The sequence below is a fragment of the Bufo bufo genome, chromosome 6 (assembly GCF_905171765.1).
Source record: "Bufo bufo chromosome 6, aBufBuf1.1, whole genome shotgun sequence".
Taxonomy (NCBI): Eukaryota; Metazoa; Chordata; class Amphibia; order Anura; family Bufonidae; genus Bufo; species Bufo bufo.
The window spans coordinates 150158305-150175772 of NC_053394.1; the positions used below are offsets into that span (position 1 = coordinate 150158305).

At 44.7% G+C, this 17468-nt stretch overlaps 1 protein-coding gene across 6 annotated transcripts in view; it reads left to right on the forward strand.

The window, feature by feature from the left end:
- Positions 1-12011, forward strand: part of RIPOR3 (RIPOR family member 3) — a 189015-nt gene extending 177004 nt beyond the window's left edge. For all 6 annotated transcript variants that reach the window (XM_040434890.1, XM_040434887.1, XM_040434893.1 and 3 more), the window contains 5 exons: positions 16-174; positions 1861-2063; positions 8405-8488; positions 11269-11359; positions 11596-12011. In XM_040434890.1, the coding sequence (XP_040290824.1) occupies positions 16-174; positions 1861-2063; positions 8405-8488; positions 11269-11359; positions 11596-11696 (638 nt within the window). In that variant the 3' untranslated portion in view covers positions 11697-12011. The remainder of the gene's footprint in view (positions 1-15; positions 175-1860; positions 2064-8404; positions 8489-11268; positions 11360-11595) is intronic.
- The last annotated feature ends 5457 nt before the right edge of the window (positions 12012-17468 follow it).

Here is a 17468-nt window from a genome sequence, read left to right on the forward strand (position 1 = left end):
TCTTGTTTCCCACAGTGTTTAGGAGAGCGCTGGAGCAGATATTTGGGTTTGGTGGGGTAATGGCATCAAATGAGATCCCAGAGTCCATCGTCTCCATCTTCTTATTCTATGGCTACCTGCAGAGATACCATGTGGTCGACCTGGAGAAACACTTTGCAGCACTTACCAGAGAAGGTGAGCTGTATGACTAGGGATGAACAGTGGAGGGGGGTGAGGCAGCTTGATCGCACACAGACGGCAGTCCACAGCAATATCTGTCCAACAGTCGGTCACTCCTCAGACTGAAAGTGCTGATAACATAGAACTGTAGGTACATTCAGCTGCACAATGAAACCAGAGTAGAAGCAGAGAAGTATCACTGTACTATTAGCATTATGGGTGCCTAGGGTTTTTAGACTCCTGGTCCTCGTCCGGCGCAAGGCCAGGTTGGACGGCCAGAAGTCCTCCTTTTTTGTGGTTAAGCTGACAGCCGGCGGCCTCCGGCTCAGACATGGTCACTTTAAGTATCCCCGACAGGAGGCAGGGCCTGGCAGCACGTCCAGATCACAGTGCGCTGTATTTTAAAGTCACAACATCATCAGCGCTGCTGCACGCAGCACCGGACAATTCTGTTTTTTACAGGCAGGAACAGAGGAGAGCGGGACACGGAGAGACCGCGGGTGCCGCCACTGCCACACTGCCCACTGCGTGCCCACTGCCCAGTCTCTATCTACAGAGTCTGTACAGACTACAGTACAGAGTACACCCACTCAGTCACTCTTAGACACTCACCCGACCGTTGAAACCACCGTCGCCAGCCAGCCAGGTCCAGGCATTAGCACTCTCAGGCACTCAGCTCAGCCAGCCTCCCTCGACTCAGCCAGCACCAGCCCACATTGAGCCCAGCCTGCCTCCAGCCCACACTGAGCCCAGCCTGCCTCCAGCCCACACTGAGCCCAGCCTGCCTCCAGCCCACACTGAGCCCAGCCTGCCTCCAGCCCACACTGAGCCCAGCCTGCCTCCAGCGTTCCGGCTGCTTTCAGCAAGTCGGTTCAGCCTGAGCCAGCACAGCAGCCAACCCACACAGACAGTCCACTAGGCATTAGGCCCAGGTATTACTACTAGTTACCATCTGGCCTTGGTATATTCTGTATATGATTATGTATATGAGCTGGTATAAGTTATACATCTGTCATCTTCTGGTACCAGAAGATGTATAACTTATACCATCTGCACATATACTGTATAAGTATTTACAGAAGATGCCCAGGGTATACCAGCATGGTCCATATCACTGTATACAAGAAAATGTATAACTTATACCAGCTGTCCATATATAATTATATACAGGAGATACCCAGGTTATACCAGCATGCTCCATATCACTGTATACAAGAAGATGTTATACTGTATAACATATTCTTGAATATAGTGCTATGGAGCATGCTGGTATAACCTGGGTATCTCCTGTATATAATTATATATGTACAGCTGGTATAAGTTATACATCTTCTTGTATCTGGTGCTATGGAACATGCTGGTATACCTGGGTATCTTCTGTAAATACTAATATATGTGCAGCTGGTATAAGTTATATATCTTCTTGTATATAGTGATACATTCTGTTCATAATAGTATCTGTATAATGTAGTATTGTGCATGCTGTAGTATTGAACTATTGTGCGCCACTGTCCCAGGTACGATGTCCTCCTTTTTGGGGTTCTGCAAGTGGCCTCCCTATGGGTGCCTTAAGGGTCATCATAGACTCTTTTCTAAAATATTTAGTTATGCATTTTCCACAAATATTGTACAGAGGCCACAGGCAGGACATAGGGTTATATGGTCCACATAGTAATCATATGTCTTTCTCCCCCTGTGCAGTCACTCTCATTGGAGACCTGCAGCTTCCTGGGCGACTGAAGAAGATCAGAAAGCTGAAAGCCAAGCAGATCTCACGGCTCCAGCCCCTGCCGCAGTTCCTGAAGCTCGTAGCCACGTTCCAAATAGACGAGAACATGAAGCTGTGCAAAGTGGCCATGAGCTTCCTCAGCAGAGCGTCAGCTAACAAGCACTTCAAGCAGAAGGTGGGTAGCACGGTGACCTTAGGTGTAGTAGGACGAATGGATCCTGGGTGAGGCTATTATTGATGCGGTAAATAAAATAATTTTTTAAATATCCATATTTTATGTCTGTATGTGTTTTTTTTAATACTGTCATTATATCCATGAATTTATATGATGCGACTGAAAATTTGTAGATAAATGGAGCAACTCACTATCGTGTCCGATTCACAGCACACTCGCCAATCAGCTGGTTGAAGGAGCCACATCGCTGATATGAGCACTCTATGCCGTCCACTTAGTGGTGGCTGCTCAGCCAGCAGGTTTGTTCTATTCACATTAATGGGACAAAGCTGCCATACCGTGCTCTGCCGCTAGTAACTAGTCGGCTTGCCAGGTAAACAATGAAAAGGCTACAGCAAATGTCCGAGTATATTTAATCTTCTGATAGTCGGGCATCCTGTAAGATGGGTCCTCACTGGTATGATATTATTAGACTATCCTAAGGATACTGTCCTAAATCAGTATTTTGAACCTGGAAAACCCCTTTAGGCTACATGCAGTGTAAAAACGGATATGTGATGTACATTTTTTTAAATGCCATCACACGTCCGTTTTTAGACCAATTGTAGTCTATGGGGTTATTCACACGACAGTTGTTTTGACTGTCAGTGAAAAAACGGACGTCAAAAAATAATACATGTTCTATCTTGTCCGTTTTTCACTGACAGACTGCCCCTATATAATTGAATGGGTCCATTTTTTTTGTCTGTCTCTCAGAAAGGCATCAGTGAAATAAACCTCCGTTAAAAATGTCAGTTTTTAACGGATGTTTTTTTCCACTGTCGTGTGCATGTAGCCAACCTGCAATGGAGATCATTACACATGAGGAAATTTCCGCTTATGAAATTCGTTTGTGACTCGTTTACTGGTATAAGCAGAATTGCGTTATGGATTTCGTTATCACGGACCATAACGCAATTCTATGATGGAATGCATAACGGAATGCCTTTAGAGGCATTCCCTTATTCATTCCGTAATAATAGAAGTCTATAGGCTGCATAACGGATCCGTCTCATTTCCGTTATGCAGCCCATAAACTTCTATTATTACAGAATGAATAACGGAATGCCTCTAAAGGCATTCCGTTATGCATTCCGTTATGTAATTGCGTTATGGTCTGTGGTAACGGAATCCATAACGCAATTCTGCTTTTACCAGTAAACGAATCGCAAACGAATTTCAAAATATGAAATTCGCTCATCTCTAGAGATCATACTTACTTGGTCCCCGCAGAGGGGTTCGGTGGCTAATGCTCCTGGGCCGGTTCTACATCCCACGCTGAGATCAACATCCGTCAATGGGGGACATTTGACCGCTGCAGCCAATCACAGAACACAGTGCTGACCTGCTTTCATTGCGTCATGACATCAGGTCACAAGGGGAGCAGGTCACAGCTGCAGCCATACTCTTGTCCTCCCCATCGACATATGTTGATCTCAGCGCGGCAGGGAGAGGAAGTGCCGGCCCGGGAGTGTTAGACACAGAACCCAGTGGTGGGGACCAGATAAGTATGGTCTTCACTGTGGGTTGGCCACTCTAGAAGGTTTTTATTAGTCTTGGATAACCCCTTTAATACTTGCTCCTACACCAAAACTCTGCCAGTCCATGATCTGTTGTTTTGTATCATTGATTGTAGTCTGTATTCCAGACACTATGTAAAGGGGTTTACATTAAGAGCTTTTATGGGATATCCACTAAATTTACTAGTAAAAAGTCTAAAAAAGAGGTGCCTGGTCCTAGTGCATTGTAGTCTGTGGCAGATAAAGGAGGCAAGTGCTTATTCACCTTTACAATATCCCTCAGACACTGTATTGGACCAAAGTGGGGACCTTCCCTTGGTTTAGTGCAGTGGACAGACCACCTCTGACCAGGCTTCAGTGGGTTTTAGTGGACATGCCAGGAAAGTCCCCTCTTATCATTGAGAAACTAAAAAAGGACATGGCCGCTCCTAAGGATGGTAACAGTTTTCATTAGGGTACAGCCACACGGTCACGTTTGCTGTCTGATTACGTTTTTGGAAGTCAAAACCAGGAATGAGTTAAAAAAGGAGGAAAATCTGGATCTGTTCTTAATACTTTCTACTTTATTTTTATTTTTATGTACCACTGAATATGATTGCAAAACTGCATCAGGAAACCTGACTGTATGGCTGTCCCCTCACTGTGTTTAGGTAGCAGAGACGTTTCTAGAAAGTTTGCACCTGATAGAAGTGACTCTGTGGTTTATGTGATAAACAGAATTCAACATGATCACATTCGGGTGTAATTATTTTATAACCACTAGAGGGCAGCAAATGTAATCCAGTTACCATTATACATCCTGAATGGAGCAATGAGCTTGACAAACATTTCTAATAATAATAATAATCTGTATTTATATAGCGCCAACATATTCCGCAGCGCCTTACAATTCAGAGGTTCATGTACAAACAGTCATAAATAACATAGCAACAGACAAGTCGATTATTACAACAAGAGGAATGAGGGCCCTGCTCGCAAGAGCTTACAATCCACACTGCTCAACAAAAATAAAGGGAACACAAAAATAACACATCCTAGATCTGAGTTAATTAAATATTCTTCTGAAATACTTTGTTCTTTACATAGTTGAATGTGCTGACAACAAAATCACACAAAAATTAAAAAATGGAAATCAAATTTTTCAACCCATGGAGGTCTGGATTTGGAGTCACACTCAAAATTAAAGTGGAAAAACACACTACAGGCTGATCCAACTTTGATGTAATGTCCTTAAAACAAGTCAAAATGAGGCTCAGTAGTGTGCGTGGCCTCCACGTGCCTGTATAACCTCCCTACAACGCCTGTGCATGCTCCTGATGAGGTGGCGGACGGTCTCCTGAGGGATCTCCTCCCAGACCTGGACTAAAGCATCTGCCAACTCCTGGACAGTCTGTGGTGCAACGTGACGTTGGTGGATAGAGCGAGACATGATGTCCCAGATGTGCTCAATTGGATTCAGGTCTGGGGAACGGGCGGGCCAGTCCATAGCATCAATGCCTTCGTCTTGCAGGAACTGCTGACACACTCCAGCCACATGAGGTCTAGCATTGTCTTGCATTAGGAGGAACCCAGGGCCAACCGCACCAGCATATGGTCTCACAAGGGGTCTGAAGATCTCATCTCGGTACCTAATGGCAGACAGGCTACCTCTGGCGAGCACATGGAGGGCTGTGCGGTCCTCCAAAGAAATGCCACCCCACACCATTACTGACCCAATGCCAAACCGGTCATGCTTAGGATGTTGCAGGCAGCAGAACGTTCTCCACGGCGTCTCCAGACTCTGTCACATCTGTCACATGTGCTCAGTGTGAACCTGCTTTCATCTGTGAAGAGCACAGGGCGCCAGTGGCGAATTTGCCAAGGTGTTCTCTGGCAAATGCCAAACGTCCTGCACTGTGTTGGGCTGTAAGCACAACCCCCACCTGTGGACGTCGGGCCCTCATATCACCCTCATGGAGTCTGTTTCTGACCATTTGAGCAGACACATGCACATTTGTGGCCTGCTGGAGGTCATTTTGCAGGGCTCTGGCAGTGCTCCTCCTGTTCCTCCTTGCACAAAGGCGGAGGTAGCAGTCCTGCTGCTGGGTTGTTGGCCTCCTCCACGTCTCCTGATGTACTGGCCTGTCTCCTGGTAGCGCCTCCATGCTCTGGACACTACGCTGACAGACACAGCAAACCTTCTTGCCACAGCTCGCATTGATGTGCTATCCTGGATAAGCTGCACTACCTGAGCCACTTGTGTGGGTTGTAGACTCCGTCTCATGCTACCACTAGAGTGAAAGCACCGCCAGCATTCAAAAGTGACCAAAACATCAGCCAGGAAGCATAGGAACTGAGAAGTGGTCTGTGGTCACCACCTGCAAAACCACTCCTTTATTGGGGGTGTCTTGCTAATTGCCTATAATTTACACCTGTTGTCTATCCCATTTGCACAACAGCATGTGAAATTGATTGTCACTCAGTGTTGCTTCCTAAGTGGACAGTTTGATTTCACAGAAGTGTGATTGACTTGGAGTTACATTGTGTTGTTTAAGTGTTCCCTTTATTTTTTTGAGCAGTGTATGAGGGAATAGGGGTGACACAAAAGGTAGAAGTGCTTGTTATCTACGATAGTCCAACCATCTTGGGAGAATAGGGGAACTAACCAGAGGAATAGATTTAGGCCTCATGCACACGACCGTTGTTTGGGTCCGCATCCGAGCCGTCTGCATCCCATTCACTTCAATGTGTCCGCATCCGTGGCTCCGTTCCTCGGCCCCGCTAAAAAAATATAACATGTCCTATTCTTGTCCGCACTTTGCGGAGAAGAATAGGCATTTATATTGCCGGCGCCCGTTCCGCAAATTGCGGAAGGCAACACAGGCGGCTTCCATTTTGTGCGGATCCGCGATTTGCGGACCGCAATAAACGGCACGGTTGTGTGCATGCGGCCTTACACTGGGGTTGTTACCATGGATCGATCACTCTTTACTGATCAGATCACAGGGGTCAATGCCTACAGCTGCAAAGTTCCCACTGTGACTGAACCTCTGACAATGTAACTTAAGGCGTCCATGCAATCTATCATGTATAATGGACAACATAAACTTCATATGGGGGGGAGGGGTTGTCGGGTTCCAGTACATTCCTTCAGGGATTGGAAGATGTTACTTTTTGTTCCCACATTCTATTTTTTCTCTCTGGGATATTTGTATTCTTTTTTTGCTACTTTTTTTTTTTTTGACCACAGATAGGTAAACAAAGTCCACGTGGGGTACAGCCATGGGACAGCAGAGGAATGTTTATATAGAACAATATCTCGAATTATGGCACTGGAGAGAGAGGTGCAGGCGAAATAGAGAAGTGCATATTCCACACTGATCACAAGCTATACTTTTTTTTGTGAAAAAGAGTGCCACACTTGTCCATGGCTTTCTATTTTATGGCATCTCATCCCCATTCAGTTCAGTGGCAGTGAGCTGTAATATCTGACAGAGCCTATGGCCACCACATGACACTCTTCTAGGGGAACAAAAGTAGAGCTTTATCTCAGACTACTACCTCTATCTACTTCTATATCAGGGGTCTTCAACCTCCTGCACTCCATGTGGTGTAAAACTACAACTCCCAGCGCTCAGCTGTTCTCAGAGCTACCATAAATGTAAATGGAGCATGCTGGGAATTGTAGTTTCTGAAGGCTGGAGGTTGCTGACCCCTGATACAGTCACCCTAGAGTCTGTATTCCGAGAGCTGCACTCACTATTCTGCTGTTGGTGTCAATTTATACATAGATTATTTATTCTATACTTATCCTGAGTTACAGACTGTGTGATACTCCAGAGCTTCACTCACTATTCTGCTGGTGGAGTCACTGTGTACATACATTACCCTTAGGCTACATGCACACGACTGTATGTGTTTTGCGGTCCGCAAATTGCGGATCCGCAAAAAAAACCCGGATGAGTTCGGTATGCCATCCGTTTTTTTATTGCGGATCCATTGTAACAATGCCTAAAACTGACAAAATTAGGACATGTTCTATTTTTTTTGCGGGGCTACGTAACGGACATTCTGATGCGGACTGCAGACAGTGTGCTGTCCGCATTTTTTGCGGACCCATTGAAATGAATGGGTCCGCATCCTATCAGCAAAAAAAACAACTAACGGACACGGAAACAAACAACGTTCGTGGGCATGTAGCCTAATCCTGTACTGATCCTGAGTTACAGATTGTATTATACTTCAGAGCTGCACTCAGTATTCTGCAGATTTCAAAGCTAAAATATCCCAGCATTCATTGTCGATGCTAGTAATTTGCAAAAAATGAGATGTAGATTGATTCTATATGTGTATGTAAATACCTGTAAATAGTAATCAGATGTGAATGTATACTTAAAGGCCTCATGCACACGACTGTGTCCGTTTTGCGGTCCACAAAACATGGATACCGGTCGTGTGCGTTCCACATTTTGCGGAATGGTATGTCGGTCCCACAGTAGAGATACGGACAAGAACAGGACATGTTCTATTTTTTATTTATTTTTTGCGGGGCTACGGAATGGACGTCTAATGCAAACAGCACACAAAGTGCTGTCTGCATCTTTTGCGTCCACATTGAAGTGAATGGGTCGGCATCCGACCTGCAAAAAATGCGTCTCGGATGAGGACCCAAACCACAGCTGTGTACATGAGACCTAAAGCTGACCATTGTATTCCAGCGCTGTATCGGGGAGTGGGGCCCGGAGCATAGTCAGCCTCTCTTCTCTCATGCTTGTGTTTAATGCATCTCTCCTCTGTCTACAGGCAGTGCTCTATTACACCGAGCTTCTCTCTGACAAAGATGTGAAACTGCAGAGATCAGCGTGCCTGGCTCTCAAACATCTGAAAGTAGGTGCTCTCATCCCAGGGATACATGTAAAGTTTTAACCATTTCAAAATGAAAAGGGTTTATTAAGACTGGAGTTTCCCATGCCAGTCTTAGGGCGAGTTCACATCATCTCTATATATTTCCATTGTCCTGCACCATTAGAGGAGCAAAACAATGAAAATAACGTAAGCGCTGGATTCAGCACATAACTGAGATGAACGGAGCTGAAAAGACCCCATTGACTACATTGAAATCCGTTCACTTTCCGTTCTGGATCGTTTTGCATGCAGGACTTTTTTGTCGAAATCTGTGATGGAGACCCAAACAGAGCATCCAGTACAGATATGAGCAAGCCCTTAAGAAGAAGTGCTCTGGAGTTAGATATGTCAACATTATTAAAGGGCATCTGTCAGCAGGATCAACCCTATTAAACCAGTCATAATGCCTGCTAGGGCTTACTCTGTTGATTTAAATCCTAGATTTCTCCCCCCAATTTGTTGCCGTCTTTAGGTGAAATAAATGTTTTTAAAAGTGTGAAAATTAGGGCTTAAGTGCACCGAGGGTGGTCCCTAGCCACTTGGTGCACCTCAGCAACTCTCATCTTGGACACTCCCCCTCCACCTGGATGCCTGGTCCTGTCAAACAAGTGGAGGGTTCAGTGTCCAGGGAAGCAGAGTTATGGAGCTAAGGTGCACCGAGTGGTTAGAGCCCGCTGTCAGTGTACAAAGCCCTAATTTGCATGATTATTAAATTACTTATTTCTCCATGTTAAAATGAGCAGGATCAGCCTTACATTATGGCTAGTTCAATTAGGTTGATCCTGCTAACAGATGTCCTTTAAGAGGAAGAGGCCACTAAATAAATTTAGTACATCTTTTGGCAGTCTCTGCAACAGAAAACCAAATCTACGTCAGCTATGAGCTGGTGTACATTCATGCAATTAATTAACATGAGTTTCTGGCATAATTATAGTAAATCTATCAGGGATTAGGAGGCGCTGTCTCTCCCGGTAAGCTCCACCTACTTTTTAGAAGTGCTGAGAGTGGTGGAAAATGCCGCTTGTGCACAATTTATAAAAAACTTTTTATAGAACTCTCCATTACCCAATCATAAAATGGTCACTAACTTTTCACACAAGTTTGCATAAATCAATAGTACAAGCGACTGTATGAAACTTTGTAATATATCATGTAAGAGAAAAATGCCTTGTTCTAGAGTCAGAAGTGATTTCCCCCCCTTGCATTTCTGAGTTTCTCTCTGAAATTTACAGTAGTGTTAGGCTACCTGGATACGTAACGGATTCTGTGTAGTTTTTCCGTGCGGATTCTCGTGCAGAAAAACCGCTGCGTAGTACAGTACCAGCAAAGTGTATGAAATAACACAAATCTCATGTACACTTTGCCTCTCCATGCAGAAATGAACCTGCCGTGCAGATTTAGGGTCAATTCAGACGTCCGTTGAATGGGTCCAGATCCGTTCTGCAGTTATTCATTTTCAACGGGGCCGGAAAAGATGCGGAAAGCACATAGTGTGCTGTCCGCATCCGCATTTATGGTCCACAGCTCCGGAAAAAAATAGAGCATGTTCTATTCTTGTTCGCAGCTGCAGACAAGTATAGGAATGATCTATTAAGTGACGGCGATGTGCGGTGTCAGTGTTTTGCAGTCCGCAAAACACTACGGACGTCCGAATACGCAGCATATCAATTATGTTTGTGATTTTAAATGGAAGGGTGAAGAATTCTGCAGGAAACTGCATCAAAAAGTACAAGTAGCACATGTGGTTTCTGGTGCAGAAAGGCACAGAAATCTGCATAGAAATTCATGCGGATTATCTGCTTGTTTACCAGCACCCATGTGCAGGTACCCTTAGGAAGACCAGGAATCTGTCTGCTCACTGAAGGATCAGATTACATCATCCTATACATCAGAGATTAGCAACCTTAGGCACTTCAGCTGTTGTGAAACTACAATTCCCAGCATGCTTCATTAATTTCTATGAGAGTTCTTATAACATCAGAGCCAGTTTGCATACTGGGAGTTGTAGTTTCACAACAGATGGAGTGCCAAAGATTACCTACCCCTGCCATACATCTTTGGAGATAGGAGGAGTGAGCAAGAGCTAAGTGAGACAGGACTCCACCAGAGACACCAACGAGACTGCTTCAGCTAAATAGAAAGTTTCCATCTCAGTCCAAGTGCTATATTCATATACCTACAGGTCAGTACTTCTCTGATCTTGGGACTGCTTCTGGGTGAGTGTGAGAAAGTTAGGAAGCAGATTCTCCTCTACTTTCTGTGCACTGAAGTTGGGAGCTAGTCTCCACCTACCAGATCTAAAAGAACTGCAAACTAAGGGTTAACATACAGAGGAAAAGTCAGTAATTAAAAAAAATGCCAGAGCCATATAATGGCCACAAATAGTGTTACTCCTCATGTTCACACACTGTACTATTGATTAATGCAAAGTTTTTTGAAACATTAGATACTGTAAGCTTTAAGCTTCATTTACAGAAAAACTTTACCACTGACTGCAACTAATAATCTGTATGATGCAGAGCCATTCAGTTTTATTAGTTATTCCACCTTCTAGATACTGCTCAGCTTTACCCCAGCAGTTGAATAGGTGCAGAGCTGCAGAGTTCGGGGAATGTTGCCGCTTGGTCTTTACGCCACGTTCAGATGCAGCATTTGTTGCATCTTTCAGTGCGGATTCTGCAGACATAATCCACACCACAATGCAATACATATGAACAGGGTGTTGGAGGATATGAATAACCAATGCTTTCTCCTACCCACAGGGCACAGCCAGCATTGACCAGATTGCAGGACTGTGCCAGTCAGAAGTGGAGGACGTCAGGATCACAGCCAGAGAGACCATCCTGTCATTTGGTGAGTAAATCATTGGAACAGAGGAGGAATATTAAGAAAAGGATTATCTGAATCGGTTTCTGGCTATACGCAATGACTATGTGAATACAGCGTACAGCAGTGGTGGCCAAATTCAGCCTTCACAGTGTGGAGTATACCAGACTTTTGGTGAATTATGCTTCATGCAGCCTAACTAATGCCGCTTTGTTTGGGGGCAATCAGGTAGAATCGGATGTAACGGGCGTTTCATATTTTAGGTCAGAAAGGTCGACACACGTTCGGAAAGACGGATAAGATCTGCCGTGAACTACAGGAAACACTGACGCTGGACGGGGAGATTGAGATCACAGTGTTCTGAGGAGTAAATGGTGAAATGTCAAACCGCCCAGGAGCCGCTGACCAGATACCAAAGACTGATCTCTCCCAGGCATTACTGATTATATAGGAAATTATATATTTCTCAAGTGACCAAAACATAATATATCCTCAGTGTCTAGCAGAGGAGAGACACTCTGCAGACTCCTGAGTCTGCGATCTGCCATAATCACTCCTTATAATGTGCCCTCAAGGAATCCTGTATATAGTAAGGGGAAATTGTCTGCTTAGCACTGATGTGGGGTGAAAGGAGTTAAAACAATGTACATAAATCTGTATATTAAATCCTGACACATTGTGTATTTGTATATTTAACTTGCATTCACAAAAATATGAAATATGAAACCTGACAAATGTCACAAAGTTGCCAAATAAAACTGCAAATATACAGTGAAGACAATCTCCACCAGCGTTGGAAATTCTGCAAGCATGAGCTAAATGAAGTAATCAGATCTTACCACAAGGGGGCACCACAGGAATGAACACAACATATAACAATTTTACTAGTTATAGGGGAGAAAAGTTTGTGGAGGTTTTCTTGAGCTACATAGACTCCTTATAGCGTTACCGATTGGTTTTAACTACTGAGTGACTGCTGCAGTCCACAAGATTGCATACAAATCAATGGCCCACTAATACACTGCTCAAAAAAATAAAGGGAACACAAAAATAACACATCCTAGATCTGAATTAATTAAATATTCTTCTGAAATACTTTGTTCTTTACATAGTTGAATGTGCTGACAACAAAATCACACAAAAAAAAAAAATGGAAATCACATTTTTTAACCCATGGAGGTCTGGATTTGGAGTCACATTCAAAATTAAAGTGAAAAAACACACTACAGGCTGATCCAACTTTGATGTAATGTCCTTAAAACAAGTCAAAATGAGGCTCAGTAGTGTGTGTGGCTTCACGTGCCTGTATGACCTCCCTACAACGCCTGTGCATGCTCCTGATGAGGTGGCGGACGGTCTCCTGAGGGATCTCCTCCCAGACCTGGACTAAAGCATCTGCCAACTCCTGGACAGTCTGTGGTGCAACGTGAGGTTGGTGGATAGAGCGAGACATGATTTCCCAGATGTGCTGAATTGGATTCAGGTCTGGGGAACGGGCGGGACAGTCAATAGCATCAATGCCTTCATCTTGCAGGAACTGCTGATACACTCCAGCCACATTGTCTTGCATTAGGAGGAACCCAGGGCCAACCGCACCAGCATATGGTCTCACAAGGGGTCTGAGGATCTCATCTCGGTACCTAATGGCAGTCAGGCTACCTCTGGCGAGCACAAGGAAGGCTGTGCGGCCCTCCAAAGAAATGCCACCCCACACCATTACTGACCCAATGCCAAACCGGTACTGCCGGAGGATGTTGTAGGCAGCAGAACGTTCTCCACGGCGTCTCAAGACTCTGTCACATCTGTCACATGTGCTCAGTGTGAACCTGCTTTCATCTGTGAAGAGCACAGGGCGCCAGTGGCGAATTTGCCAATCTTGGTGTTCTCTGGCAAATGCCAAACGTCCTGCACGGTGTTGGGCTGTAAGCACAACCCCCACCTGTGGACGTCGGGCCCTCATATCACCCTCATGGCGTCTGTTTCTGACCGTTTGAGCAGACACATGCACATTTGTGGCCTGCTGGAGGTCATTTTGCAGGGCTCTTGCAGTGCTCCTCCTGTTCCTCCTTGCACAAAGGCAGTCCTGCTGCTGGGTTGTTGCCCTCCTACGGCCTCCTCCACGTCTCCTGATGTACTGGCCTGTCTCCTAGTAGCGCCTCCATGCTCTGGACACTACACTGACAGACGCAGCAAACCTTCTTGCCACAGCTCGCATTGATGTGCCATCCTGGATAAGCTGCACTACCTGAGCCACTTGTGTGGGTTGTAGACTCCGTCTCATGCTACCACTAGAGTGAAAGCACCGCCAGCATTCAAAAGTGACCAAAACATCAGCCAGGAAGCATAGGAACTGAGAAGTGGTCTGTGATCACCACCTGCAGAACCACTCCTTTATTGGGGGTGTCTTGCTAATTGCCTATAATTTCCACCTGTTGTCTATCCCATTTGCACAACAGCATGTGAAATTGATTGTCACTCAGTGTTGCTTCCTAAGTGGACAGTTTGATTTCACAGAAGTGTGATTGACTTGGAGTTACATTGTGTTGTTTAAGTGTTCCCTTTATTTTTTTGAGCAGTGTACATGCGAGTGCACCTAGATATTCCCATATATAGTGCCAAAAAGTGGTGCAGTTTGGCACATCTAGGTTTAGAACATTTCTTTGCCTAGTCCGCAAAAGAGGCTTGGCTTAACAGGAAAGGGCATGGCCCAAGATGCAATGTTTTGTGCAGTGAATTAGCCACAATTATGGTGTAACATTCGGTCTCCAAGTACGGGCTCATTCACATTACCCTATTGTTTTTTTGCGGTCCACAAAACACAGATACAGGCCGTGTGCATTCCGTATTTTGTGGATCGGATCATCTTCCTCCGGTGTAGAAATGCCTGTTCTTGTTTGCAATTACGGAGAAGAATAGGACACATACTATCTTTTTTGCAGGGTCACGGAACGGAAGTACGGATGCAGAGAGCTCACGGTGTGCTTTTCACACCTTTTGCGGCCCCATTGAAATGAATAGGTCAACATCCGTTCAGCTAAATTGCAGAATGGATGCGGACAGAAATATACAGACCCTATGCCAATTAATAGTTGATATACAGTTAGATAAAAGTGTCTAACCACGTGCCAAATGTGTCATCCAGCCTGCGCCACTGTGATAAATCTGGTACACGTCTGGACAACCGGTCTAAGTTTACGCCATCTATAGGATTAGTAAATCTGCCCTAATGTAGACAATTGGATTGCAGCTATAGCTCAAAAGTTACATTAATTCTGTAGCGCTACAGGTACAGCCACACGGCATGGCCGTGCAAGCAGCGGCAGGATCATGTTAACTGGTTATAACCTAAATGTTTATTCAGTGTTCATTGTTAATGGCAGCGCGGCTTTGCAGCTTACCGCTCGCCCATTATCAACACAAAATAAACAATTCTGTTCTAATCTGCTAATATGATCCTGCTGGGCCATGCGGTGCTCACCCACATGACGACCACATCCCATCTCTGGCATGGCCATGCCTTAGTAGAGAATATTTAACCCAGATAATGCCAGCAGTGAAGCAGAACAGTAGTGGACACAATATGGCAGCTGAAACCAGAGAACAGACATAATAAATGATCCACAGCAGCATTCACTACACAAAAGTGTAGAAAACACAAAGGTGAAACTCGAAAAACTAAAACTCGAAAAATGTAACTTAAAAGGTGAAACTAACATATGAGATAGACTCATTACATGCAAAGCGAGATATTTCATGCCTTTATTTGTTATAATTTGGATGATTATGGCTTATAGCTTATGAAACCCCAAAGTCACAATTTTGAGGTACCCTTTGCTCAGGGGGTATGGATTAATTAGCTGATTAGAGTGTGACACTTTGAGCCTAGAATATTGAACCTTTTCACAATATTCTAATTTTAAGCTGCATTACTGCAATTCCTTTTAATTTGCATTATCGAAATAAATGGACTTTTGCACAATATTCTAAATTTTCGAGTTTCACCTGTACCTTAAATACATACTGTCTAATGTTTAAATCTCACTGCTGCCCGAGGCTGGTGTACTAGAGAAAATCCCGCAGCTCGTCCATAAAATCAGATCACTTAAAAACATAACATCCAAGTAGTTCATCATAGCCTACATGTTTCGGACAGAAGCATGCTCTCCTTAGTCTGTCTGACACACGTAGGCCATAATGTACTACTTGGATGTTATGCTTTTAACGTGACCTAATAAAGGAGAAGATTTAATGGATGTGCTGCGGGATTTTCTCTGTTTGGTATTTGTGTATCCGTAGCCGAAGCATCCTCCTGTGGACCGTACTATACACATGAACCTAAAGCTGGACTGGTTTCCTTTTCTTCTTTACTTTTTGCCAATGCTGGTAATACCTGAACTGGCCATGCTCTGGAGTCTTCACAACCTGACTTAGGAGAAACATCTTCCATAATGCATTGCAATACAGGAGCCCGGCCCAACAGTTAAAGGAGTACTTCGAAGCAGCAGAATTGTGAATACAGCTTTGGATGTGATTGGGGTATAAAACAATATAATTCAAGATCACAAAAAACAAAGCAAATTGTTTACAAATCTATTCAACATATGGAAGTGATCAGAAGCTGAGCTACACTTCAAGTCTCTTAACCCACCTTAAAAGGGTTTTCTGAGATTTCATTACTGATGACCTATCCTCTGGAGAAGTTAATCAGTATCTGATCGGTGGGGGTCTGACACTCTGGACCCCTGCCGATCAGCTGTTTGAGAAGGAATTGCTGCTCCTGTAAGCACTGCAGCCTTCTCTCTGCTTTCCGTAGGTCAGTGACGACGCGTTTATTGGTCACATGGTCTAGGAGCAGCTCAGCCCCATTGAAGCGAATGGGGCTGAACGTGATACCAAGCACAGCCGCTATACAATGTATGGCGTTTTGCTTGGTAAGCACGGAGAAAGCCATGGCGCTCACAGGAGCGCTGGGGCCTTCTCAAACAGTTGATCAACCAGGGGGTCCCGGGTGTTGGAACCCCACCGATCCAAAACTGATGACCACTCCTGAGGATAGGTCACCAGTCTAAAAATCTCAGAAAAATCTTTTAAAGTGTATCCGTCGGCTAAATATGCTACGATATGCAACATCACCATATTACAGCTACAGGATTGCACTACTAGCAGAAATAGCACAAAAATGTTGACAAGTGCAGCTTAAAGGGCATCTGTTTGTACCTATGACACTGGCTGACCTGTTACATGTGCGCTTGGCAGCTGAAGGCATTTGTGTTGTTCCCATGTTCATATGTGGCCGCATTGCTGAGAAAAATGATGTTTTAATATATACAAATGAGCCTCTAGGAGCAACGGGGGCGTTGCCATTACTCCTAGAGACTCAGCTCTCTGCTATTTGATTGACAGGGCCAGGCAATGTAAACTTCATTTTTCTCAGTAATGCAGGAACATGGGACCAACACATGCCTTCACAGATGCAACAGGTCAGCCAGTTTCATAGGTACAAATCTGCTGACAGACGCCCTTTAGAACTTTGCGAAAACATTCTGCAAAGTGATTGTCAATAATTTGGGGTTTACCTGTAAAGCCTCATGCACACGTCCGTGGAACACAGACTGTGTGATACCGGCCTGGATTTCTTCTGAGTGCAGGAGCGCACGGAGTCATTGGTTGCCATGACGCCGTGCGCAGTACAGTAATACACTGGTATGATCTATACCAGTGTTTTACTGTACTGCGGCGGCAGCAGGAAGCGCACGGCGTTATAGCAACCAATGACGCCGTGCGCTCCTGCACTCAGAAGAAATCCAGGCCGGTATCACACGGTCCGTGTTCCACGGACATGTGCATGAGGCTTAATAAGCCTCTGCAAACCTCCAGGCTCTACCTTCAAGCAACGTTACAGCTAGAAATATAAGCTATTCAGTACAAACATAGAAAAGGGCAGCAAGGTAAAACTGACCCACATAGCAGAGCTGTCACCTTCAGTACACGCATGGGGCCAGATTTATCATTACACTTACATCTTATTCCACTTTTACATATGTCCAAAGTTACTTTTGGCTAAGGCTACTTTCACACTGGCGTTTTGGCTTTCCGTTTCTGAGATCCGTTTAGGGCTCTCACAAGCGGTCCAAAA